Raw genomic sequence first — 11,506 nt, forward strand, 5'->3', positions numbered from 1 at the left:
CAGGTTTACTTTGCTGTCCCATAACTGCGGTAAAGGAGGTATATGGGTCCTTCTCTCCCACCCCCAACCTCACCTGTGTTTTGCCTTCACAGACGTTCACTCTCTTTGCTACAACTTCACCGTCCATCCTAAGCCCAGACCTGGACAACCATGGTGTGTGGTTCAAGGCCAGGTGGATGGAAACGTTTTTCTCTCCTACGATTGTGGTGGTGCTAAGATCCAATCCATGAGTCCCCTGGGTGAAGAGGTGAAAGCCACAAAGGCCTGAACAAGGGCAGATGGAAACATTCAAAGACGTCGGGGACTTGCCCAAGGAGCAGCTGCCTGATGTTACCCCGGAGAAACACACGGCCAGGGGTGAGTTAGAAAGTCCAAGTGCAGGAGGAACAGACTGGGGACTTAGCTGCATTCATTGTTTTTGGGTAAAAAATAAAGTTGGACATTGGTCCTTCCCTAGTAGTCCAGTGGAAAGAGCAGGTGTTGGAGGAGAGAACAGGGCCAGATTAGCTGGGCCCAGGGGAGATGGACACAGGTGGGGGCAAAAAATTTGTCAAGCCCAGGGGCTGAGCTCTTTCCCACGTTGGGGGCAGACCCTGTCATCCCACAGGGCAGGATGACGTGTGGTGTGAAGACGATGGACGCACCAGTGGATCCTGGCAGTTTGGCTTCAATGGATGGATGTGGTTCCTCTTTGATTCAGAGAATGGACAGCGGACAGTAGTTCATTCTGGAAGCAGACAGATGAAAGAGAAGTGGGAGAATGACAGAGCTGTGACCAAGTTCTTCAAGAAGACCTCCATGGGAGACTGTAGGGCCTGGCTTCAGGATTTCTTGGTGCACTGGGAGAAAATGTTGAAGACAACGGGTAAGTGAGAAGAGGAGGAAGTGGCAGTCCTCTCAAGGTGGCATGGACCCACCCCTGTGTGTGTGTGTGTTTGTGTTTGGGAAAGTGACCCATCCAGGGTGGATTCTTCCTGGGAGAACAATGGCCCTGGGCATGTTCTGCCACCCTCCCTTCCCCTTCCCACCTCCTGACACCTGCCTCAGTGCACAGGTCTTAGGACCATTTAACATGGGTTCTTGCTGACCCCAAACATGAGGGCATCATTCTGATGTCAGAGATTTATTTCTGACTGTTCCCTCTTTCCAGAATCTTTTTTTAAATCTCACCTATTCCACTTCTGGAAATCTGTCAATATCACCTCAAACATCAGCTCGTGAGAGGACTTCTCTGTTCCCATCCTCACGTGTCACCTCCTCTTCTGTCACAGTAGGAGTGAGTGGCTATAGTGGAACCCTTGCTCCCCCATTAGCTGTCTGAGCCCCGTGGGGACATGGCTCACCCCCTCCCCCCATGTCTCCTCAGGACCTGTCATGGGGACGCCACGTGGTGGATGAGAACCTTGTGCATAGTAGGGGAACCTGAGCCGGGGGGCTAAGGAGGGATCTCCTCAGTTTGGGGTGTGGACAAGGGCCTTCATTCTTCCTTTCCTTGCAGCATCACCAACCACGGACCCCCCAAAGCCCAGTCCAGGGCCACAGCCATCAAGCCCATCACTTGGGTCCTCCCCGTGGTCCTCTCCTGGTCCGTCATAACTGGCATCCTGGGTGGAGTCCTCTATAAGAACAGGTACTGAGGGAGGAATTCAGAGGGAAGGAAGGGTCACATGGCCTGGTGGGAGGATGGGAGAAGGTGAATCCCAGCCCAACCCCTGCCCCTCACTGAAGCTTCTCACCCTGGAAATGAAGCCAGGTGAACAAGACCTCATATCGCTCAAGAGCAATAACTTGCACAAGCCCAGCCCTGAGTTCTGATAGCCCCGCCCTGTCAGATGACAGAAAGGGGAGGGCCCCCACAAAGGCTTAGGGCCTGTTGCTGATAAAGGAGTCTAGCAAAGTCTGCCTGACTCAACACAGACACCTGTTTGGCAGGGCCCGGTGGTAGGTGGTGAGGGGACAGCAGGTACACACAGTGTGGGCAGGACTCACGCTGGGTGGGAGCAGGATGGCGGCTGCACGTGATGTGTCAAAGCTAAGGGGCTAAGAGGAGAGGGGCCGGGGTCTCATCCCGGGAAGAAGGGGTGGGGAGGCCTTTGCAGACCCAACTCCAAAGGTCTGCTCTCACAGGAAGTCACTTGGGTCACAGCAGGCAAGACACAAAGCCAACAGTAGAGACTGTGCAGGACAGAATTAGGAGGGGCCGGTGCTCCTTGGAACAGCAGGGATTCTGGCTCAGCCTGTTGCTCGCACGTGGCCCCAGCCTCCTGCACACCCCAGAGCCCCAGTCACTGAGCGGCCCCTGCCTTGAGCAGAGGTGACTCGTGGGATGGGTGGGACTGAGCCGCGGTGGACGCTCCAGCTAGGCTGGACCAGGAAGAGATGGAGTGCAGGCGGGACCCTCGTCCTGAGAGCTGTGTTGTGTGCTGGTGCCTAAGAGGCCTGGAGAGGAGGGAAAAGAAGGAGGTTTGCCTGCAGCCCTCCCCAAGGCCATGAGGATGCAAGACCTCTCCTCCATGGGAACTGCCACTGGGTCCTTTAGGCCCTCCTTCAGGGAGGATAAGGACCTGAGTAAAGGGAGCAGATTGAGTCCTCACTGGCTTCAGTCTTGAGCCTAAGTGGGTGGTAGCAGGGCCTGGGGCTGACTCTGTGATGCAGGAAAGGAAGGAAGAGGTGAGAACAAGCTGCCGGACCCAGGGTGGAGGTGGGGGGCAGAGGGCGAGGCTGGAGGTGGGGAGGGACTGGGGAGGGGCAGCCCCAGGAAGGTGATGGGATTGCCTCCGCCCTGTGGACCAACACCTGTTTCTTTTCTGAAGGCTGACGGTGATCCCATGAAGCCTTCAGACAGGTGCTCTGTCTCCCTCAGGGACTTGGCCTTTGCTTGGCCACCTTTGATGTCCTGCTGTTCCTGCTTTAGATCAGATCCTATGAATCCCGAGTCTGCCATCCCATCCCGATGACACGGTAGAAGCACCATCTCGTGGCCTTTATCACATTTGGTGAACATCTTACCCAGCATCTTTTTTTTTCAAACATATTTTGCCACTTTCTCTTGGTGCTAAGTGATGGAATCCCTGCACTGAAACGTTCAACTGCTTGAACAAGAAATCTCCACAAACAGGACACTTTCCATCTTCTTCTAGTCTGTGAAAAATCAGACACTTGTCTGCATTGTGACCTCGTTCTTGCAAATGATGATATTGCAGGAAAAATATCATCTGCTCTTACAGGACCTCAGGGAATCATTCTATGTCCAGAGAAACAACCTCAGTGTATTATCAGCAGAGTGAAGTAAGTCAGAAAGAGAAAAATAGATGTCGTATATTAACGCATATATGTGAAATATAGAAAAATGGTACAGATGAACCTATTTGCAGGGCAGGAATAGAAATGCAGAGGTAGAGAACGGACGTGGGGACACAGGGGGGAAGGGGAGGGTGGGATGAATCGGGAGATTGGGATTAACATCCAGTACCATGTGTAAAATAGATAGCTAGTGGGAACCTGCTGTATAGCACAGGGAGCTCAGCTCGGTGCTCTGTGATGACCTAGAGGGGTGGGATGGCGGGGTGGTGGGGGGGAGGGGAGGTCCAGGAGGGAGGGGACATATGTAGACATACAGCTGATTCGCTTCATTGTACAGCACAAACTAACACAGCATTGTAAAGCAATTATACTCGAATCAAAAAAAAGAACAAAATTTTATTTATGACTGTTTCCCTTAGTAATTTATTACACTATACTGATATTTAAATCAATATCTCTATATTGCAAAAAACTTAATTCCTTCAGATTTCTGTTTTATAATCCAGGAGAGAATTGATGGCATTTCACCATTCTCTGCGTTATAGGATTAAATATAACTGGTGATTCTGCTACATTTCTTGTGGAAACAGAGAATGTAAGGATTGCTCTTAAAGTAACATGCAGTCCAGCTCTCTGTCTCAAACATTATCCACATAACCTGGATGCAAATGTATATTCTGGAATTTAAACAATGAGATTTTTTTCGATTTTGCCTAGATCCCCGTCTCCCTCAGCGGTGACTCTCCTGTGATTCCTCCACCTCGACCTCCCTTTCTCCAGGGAGAAGTCAGTCTTCACAGCACAAACACATCTACTTTGAAAAGTTGTTTTATTTCCCCATGGGTAGAGGATCATAGTCAGAATAAATAATGAACTCCTACAAATAAATAAGTTAAATTCTCCTAAGTTTTGGGCAAGTGCTTGAGTAGTTCACAGGTGGTGAGTGAGCCTGTGAAGAGATTGAACATATTCCAAATAACCAACATGACAAAAAAAACAAACCACTGGAATACCCTTACACATTCATATAATTGAGAGCATTTAATTAATTAATTTATTTATTTTAACATCTTTATTGGAGTATAATTGCTTTACAATGGTGTGTTAGTTTCTGCTTTATAACAAAGTGAATCAGTTATACATATATATATGTTCCCACATCTCTTCCCTCTTGCGTCCCCCTCCCTCCCACCCTCCCTCTCCCACCCCTCTAGGTGGTCACAAAGCACCGAGCTGATCTCCCTGTGCAATGCGGCTGCTTCCCACTAGCTATCTGTTTTACATTTGGTAGTGGATATCTGTCCATGCCACTCTCTCACTTCGTCCCAGCTAACCCTTCCCCCTCCTCATGTCCTCAAGTCCGTTCTCTACGTCTGCAGATTGACATCAGCCCTTACTGCTTCACTCTGCACTTCTACGTGATGGAGAGGGCTTCGTTCCCTAAACTTCATGAACCAACCTCTACCAGCTTCAAACTTTTCTTCTGCAGCTTCCTCTCCTCCCTCAGCCTTCATAGAATTGAGGAGAATTAGGGCTTCGTTCCGGATTAGACTTTGGCTTAAGGCAATGTTGTGGCTCGTTTGATCTTCTCTTCAGACCAGTAAAACTTTTCTCGGTACCAGTAATAAGGCTGTTTTGCTTTCTTATCATTTGTGTGGTCACTGGCGTAGCACTTTTGATTTGCTTTAAGAACTTTTCCTTTGCAGTCACAACTTGACTGACTGTTTGGCACAAGAGGCCTAGCTTCTGGCCGTCTTGGCTTTCGACATGCCTTCTTCAAAAGCTTAACCATTTCTAGCTTTGGATTTAAAGTGAGAGACACATGATTCTTCCTTTCACTGGGACACTGAGAGGCTACTGTAAGGTTATTAATTGGCCAAATTTCAATATTGTTTTGTCTCAGGGACTCAGGAGGTCCGAGGAGAGGGAGAGAGATGAGGGAAGGGAAGGTCAGCGGAGCAGTAAGAACACACCCAACATATAACGCTTAAGTGTGCCATCTGATATGGGCACAGTTCCTGGTGCCCCAAAACAACTACAGTGGTAACATCAAAGATCATCGATCACACAAAAGCAAGATCAAGATGGCCGAATAGGAAGCCCTGAGCTCCCCTTTCCCATGAACACACCTCAAGTACAACTACACACAGAGCAACTCTCTCTCTCTATGAAGATTCTAATGCTAATGTCTTCCAGAAACACCCTCACAGACAAACCCAGAAATCATGTTTTACCAGCTCTAAGGGTATCCCTTAGCTTAGTCAAGTTGACATATAAAATTAACCAAGACAAAGGTTTCATACTGCTTGAAAACAGTTACTTAGGCAAGCTCAGCTTTGAGTTCTGATAACTCCTCAAAACTGTCAAAAGCCTGTGGGAAAGGACAGAAGCCCACACCAAGGTTTACGGCCTGTTGATGCTTAAAGGGATTTTGCAAAATCAGGCCTGAGGCAAGCCAGCTTCTCCCTTTGGGAGGGGCCCATGTTGGGGTGGTGTGGAGACAGCGGAACACAAGGCATGAGCAACAGGCACATTTGGGTGACAGCCGCACTGCTTACAGCAGCCTAGACATGGAGCAACCTAGTGTCCACTGACAGATGAATGGTGAACGGAAGTGATATATATATTCACATAACAGAATATTATTCCTCCATAAAAGAGAAGGAAACCTTGTCATTTGTGACAACATGGAAGGAACTTGAGGGCATTAGGCCAAGTGAAAGAAACCAGAAAGAGAAAGACACATATCGTATTATCGTGATTATGGAACCAAAAAAAATTTTTTTTAAAAACTCAGAGGGCTTCCCTGGTGGCGCAGTGGTTGAGAGTCCGCCTGCCGATGCAGGGGACACGGGTTCATACCCCGGTCCGGGAAGATCCCACATGCCGCGGAGCGGCTGGGCCCACGGGCCATGGCCTCTGGGCCTGCGCGTCCAGAACCTGTGCTCCACAATGGGAGAGGCCGCAACAGTGAGAGGCCCACGTACTGCAAAAGAATTAATTAAATAAATAAATAAAACTCATAGATAGAACATAATGGTGGTGATTGTCAGAGGTGGGGATTGGGGAGGATGGGAGAAAGGGGTGAAGACAGTAAAAAGTACAGACTTCCAGCTATAAAATAAATAAGACCTGTGGATGTAATGTACAGCATGGTGAGTATAGTTAATCAGACTGTACAGTTGACCCCTGAACAACACAGGTTTGAACTTTGTGAGACCACTTTATTTTTTATTTATTATTTTTTTAAATTATTTTTTTAACATCTTTATTGGGGTATAATTGCTTTACAATGGTGTGTTAGTTTCTGCTTTATAACAAAGTGAATCAGTTATACATATACATATGTTCCCATATCTCTTCCCTCTTGCGTCTCCCTCCCTCCCACCCTCCCTATCCCACCCCTCTAGGTGGTCACAAACCACCGAGCTGATCTCCCTGTGCTATGCGGCTGCTTCCCACTAGCTATCTAGTTTACATCTGGTAGTGTATATATGTCAGTGCCACTCTCTCACTTTGTCCCAGCTTACCCTTCCCCCTCCCCGTGTCCTCAAGTCCATGCTCTAGTAGGTCTGTGTCTTTATTCCCGTCTTACCCCTAGGTTCTTCATGACATTTTTTTTCTTAGATTCCATATATATGTATTAGCATACGGTATTTGTTTTTCTCCTTCTGACTTACTTCACTCTGTACTCGGATTGTTTTCAATAAATACAGTACTACTAGATCTGCCGTTGGTTGGGTCCGGGGTTGGTTGAATCCTCCAATGAGGAATCGCGGATACGGAGGGCTGCCTATGGGACCTGAGCACCAGAGAATTTTGGTATCCCAGGTGGGTCCTGGAGCCAATCCCCAGTGGATACCGAGGGACAACTGGATTGTATCAATATATTTGAAAAGTGCTAAGAGAGTAGATCTCAGAAGTTTTCACCAAAAGGAAAAAAATTTTAACTACGTGTGGTGATGGTTGTTACCTAAACGGTTATGGTTTTCATTTCACAGTATATACAAATATCAAAACATTACATAACATGGAGGAAGAGTGAAAGCAGAACCACTGATTCTGCTAGATTTCTCATGGAAACAGACAATTTAAGGGAAAGCTAGGTCACCAAAGGGTAGCTTTTGCCCAGACTGGAACTCTGGGATACTCCTCGCAAATTCTCGGTATTTATAGTCTAACTGTCCCTTTGCTGTGGTGGCTTCTCCACATGTTCTTATGACAAGCCACCAGCGGAGCCCCACGGCAGATGAGCTAAAAATGTGCCGATGAACCACAGCCGGTGAGACGACACTCTGACACATCTTACTTCATTCTTGCATCAAACCAATACACAGCGGCAGTGTGAAGTGAGGGGTGCGTGTGTGCTGGGGAAGACCCGTGCGCCTGGGACCCTGGAGGTTCAAGATGAATGTGGGGACCACTGCGGATGACGAGAAGGGAGGGAATGTTGCTAGAGAGAGTGGGTGGTGCCCTGCCCCCCGTGACTTGTCCTGGCCTTGATCACAGACGACCTAGAAGGGCGGTGAGATTCATGGAACCGAAAGCGGGGAGGGGCAGTGGGAAGAATAAGTTAGATGTCCGGTGCCATGCACTTTTATTTATTTATTTTATCTATTTATTTAGCTGGACTTGCAATGAACGCCACCCAAGAACGACTGCCCCGTGGCCGCTGCCAGGTAGGTGGGGAGGAACGTCTGATTAGGAAGCGTGGGAGGAGGGGCGGGGAGTAGTAGAGTAGGCGTGGGGGGCGGGGCCAGAGTCCTAGGAAATAGGGTGGAGCCGACCCGGAAGTCAGCTGGCTTCCGTGGGAAACGCGCAGCGCAGTTGTAACCTGTCTTCCCTGAGCTGCTCGTGGAGAGTAATTGGCAAGAAGTAGCTCTCGGTCTCCAGCCCCGGGTCCCCAGATCCCGCCCAGGTTGGCAAGAGGAAGGAAGCTCGTGGTCGCCCCGCATCCCCGTCCCTTCTCGGCGCGGAGACCTCACTCACCCGGCTCCGCGGCCCGGGTCCTCCCACGTCTCCCAGAGGCTGTTTGTTCCCGGCCCCGCGAGCCTCCCCGGAGCGCGGGAGCTCGGCCCGGGCTCCTCTTTGTAGCCGCGGCGGGTCCCGCTCCCCCCCGACGCCGCTCGGGACGCAGCCGGCCGAGCTCTGGCCGAGCCGGGTCGGCGGGACGTCGGGGAGACAGACATTCGAAAGAAGACTGAGGGATTCAAACTGAAAACCCCGAGGAGAGAGTTTTCGGAGTCTTCTCTTGTGCTTGCAAACAGCGACAGTCTCAATCTGGGAAAGCAGCGTTGGGTAGACCGGGCAGGCGAGGACCGCGCCCCACCGATCGCAGGCGCTCGGCCCGAGAGACGGGTGAGAAGGGAAGGAGTGCGCGGCGAGTAGACCCCACGGCGGGTCCCCCAAGGGTTCAGTCCTATCCCGCCATCCCCAAGCCACCACCCCTGAGACCGCTGTGTTTAGCGGGGGGATGGCTGGGGCGAAGAGGGTGGGGTGAGGGGAGAGATGTGCAGGATGAGGGGAACTGCCGGGCAGGAGAGGCTGGGGACTGATGGTTGATAAGAAAGGAATGAAATTCCTACACCCTTGCTCTGAGCTTGTTCCTCCAGTGGCCTTGGAGGAGTTTGCAAGGTGCAAAGAACAGAAGCTAGTGATAACGTCCCAGCTTTTCTTGAGTCTCGACTCAACAGGACGGTTGGACTCTATTGCGCATCCACCTTCGGTGATAGACCAGGTGCGCTCTGCCTGCAGCTAGCTTGATTAACACTGGGGTGCACTTGGTGAGAGTGAATCTTAATCATTAAAGAGAAAGTTGGAGAGGTTAGGATGCAGACTGGAGGTGGGAGAAAATATGGGAAGAAGGAGGGAGAGATGGGAAAGGGAGGCAAAAGAGGCAGCGGGGAGAAGGGGGAGAGGAATTTCGTTGGAAGGTTAGAGGAGAATGTGGTTGGTGGAATGAGGGAAGAGGAGATCATAACCCCCAGCAGTTTTGCTCACGCCACAAAAGGGGTTTTTTTGGGGGGGTGAAGGGGGGGAGGTTATTTAAAGTGAATTTTTATTTATTTATTTTATTTACTTTTGGCTGCATTGGGTCGTATTTGCTGCGCGCGAGCTTTCTCCAGCTACGGCGAGCGGGGGCTACTCCTCGTTGCGGTGCGCAGGCTTCTCATTGCGGTGGCTTCTCTTGTTGCGGAGCACGGGCTCTAGGCGCACGGGCTTCAGTAGTTGTGACGCTGGGGCTTTGTTGCTCTGTGGCATGTGGGATCTTACCGGACCAGGGCTCGAACCCGTGTCCCCTGCATTGGCAGGCGGATTCTTTTTTCTTTTTTTTTTGTGGTACGCGGGCCTCTCACTGTTGTGGCCTCTCCCGTTGCGGAGCACAGGCTCCGGACGCGCAGGCTCAGCGGCCATGGCTCGGGCCCAGCCGCTCCGCGGCATGTGGGATCTTCCCGGACCTGGGCACTAACCCGTGTCCCCTGCATCGGCAGGCGGACTCTCAACCACTGCGCCACCAGGGAAGCCCTACAGGCCTTCTTTTGCTGATACTGCTGCTGATAGAACCCAGGAAGACTCTGGGCATTGAGCGTCCTGGGATCTGGGGACCTGGCTGGGGAGGGGGAGGATGGGAGGCGGGCAGGAATGGAAAGGGCTCCACAGTGGTAGGCACCTGTCCACAGTGCTCTTAGGATGGTGAGGGTGTGGTTTAGCTGGACTGGCTGCCCCGGAGGTGTGGGGACCCCAGCCTAAGGCAGGGTGCCTGACCTGTGCTTGTGTGGCAGCTCTCCCTCTCCTGCCAAGTCCCACCTCCTACTCCAGGAAGCCTTTCCTGATGACCCAGGACCCATCATGAATGTGGCATGTGTCGTCCTATGGTGTCTTTTTTCCCGTTTTTTGAAAGTCCTGTCTGTTCAGATAGATTTTAAGTCCCTGGAGTACAGACACTGTCTTGTATTTTTGGTACCTCAACAGTTGGTACATGACGCTAAAAAGATTTGTCAGGTAAATCCTCCTATGTGCACCCAAGGGGTCCATGGTGGCCTCAAAGTGTTTAATTAAACCTCAGACAGTTAAAGGTGAGGCAGGACTAAGGACGCGGCAGATAGAGGGGGTCTGGGATGGAGACCCCTCCCTCTGCAGCCAGGCCCCTCATGGGGAATCTCTGGGGACACACCTGTGTTTTTCTCTCATGGATGCTCACTCTCTCTGCCTCGACCTCACTGTCAGATCTCAGTCCAGACCTGGACAGCCCTGGTGTGAAGTCCAGGGCTCAGTGGACACAAAGTCTTTCCTCCAGTATGACAGTGACAGAAACAAGGTCAAACCTTCGGGTCTCCTGGCGGGGGAGGTAAATGCCACCAAAGCATAGACAGAATTGAGCCAAATGCTGGGAGAAGTGGGGCGAGAGCTCAGGATGGTCCTGCCTGTCATCACACTGGACAAAAGGGAGACCAGGGGTAGGTATGCGAAGGGGGTGGGTAGCTGGAGAAAGTCAGCAAGAGAGGGGAAGGAGCAGAGCATGTGCGGGGAAGGAGCTTCGTGTGAAAGAACGGAACACAGTCCAACCTGAGAGACCTGGTGGACCTGATGGGCAGGAGAGGGCAAGTCATGGACAGAAGAGCACAGGCCTCTAGATGTGCAGAGACACACTTGAGCTACGGGGGAGGACGGATTGTGGACAGTCCAGGATGCTTCTTTGTGTAGGGGCACAGATCCGCCCACGCTGCAGGTCAAGCTGTGTTGTCAGCGCGAAGCAGAGCGATGCACTGGTGCATCCTTGCGCTTCAGAATCAACAGACACACAGCCCTTCTTGACGTGATGAACGTGAACCGGACAGTCATCACTCCTGGAGCCACAGGGGTCAAAGAGGAGTGGGAGAACAGCCAGGAACTGGCAGAGTGTTTTAGGAAGATCTCAGCGGGAGACTGCAGTCACTGGTTTAGAGAATTCCTAGAACACTGGGAGAACATGCTAGAACCAGAGCCCACGGGTAACTGAGCAGGGTGTGGAGGAGATGGTAGCTCTCTTCAAAGGTCTAGTGCCTTCCCTGTGTGGATGTGAGCACATATGTGTGTGTGATTGAAAATATGGTGGATGGATGGAGTGATTGATCTCTTGGTGGACTTCCTGTCTGGAGAATCAGTGACAGGCATAGCATAGGATTTCCCAGCATCCTCCTTTCCTAGCCCACCTCCCTCAGCA

At 51.1% G+C, this 11,506-nt stretch overlaps 1 protein-coding gene across 1 annotated transcript; it reads left to right on the top strand.

The window, feature by feature from the left end:
- The first annotated feature begins 10,492 nt into the window (after positions 1-10,492).
- LOC136131822 (retinoic acid early transcript 1E-like) lies at positions 10,493-11,302 on the top strand. The gene is given in 2 exon segments (XM_065888616.1): positions 10,493-10,729; positions 10,991-11,302. Coding segments are annotated over 2 exon segments (549 nt in total).
- Positions 11,303-11,506: the final 204 nt, after the last annotated feature.

The sequence above is a fragment of the Phocoena phocoena genome, chromosome 12, assembly GCF_963924675.1.
Source record: "Phocoena phocoena chromosome 12, mPhoPho1.1, whole genome shotgun sequence".
Lineage (NCBI taxonomy): Eukaryota > Metazoa > Chordata > Mammalia > Artiodactyla > Phocoenidae > Phocoena > Phocoena phocoena.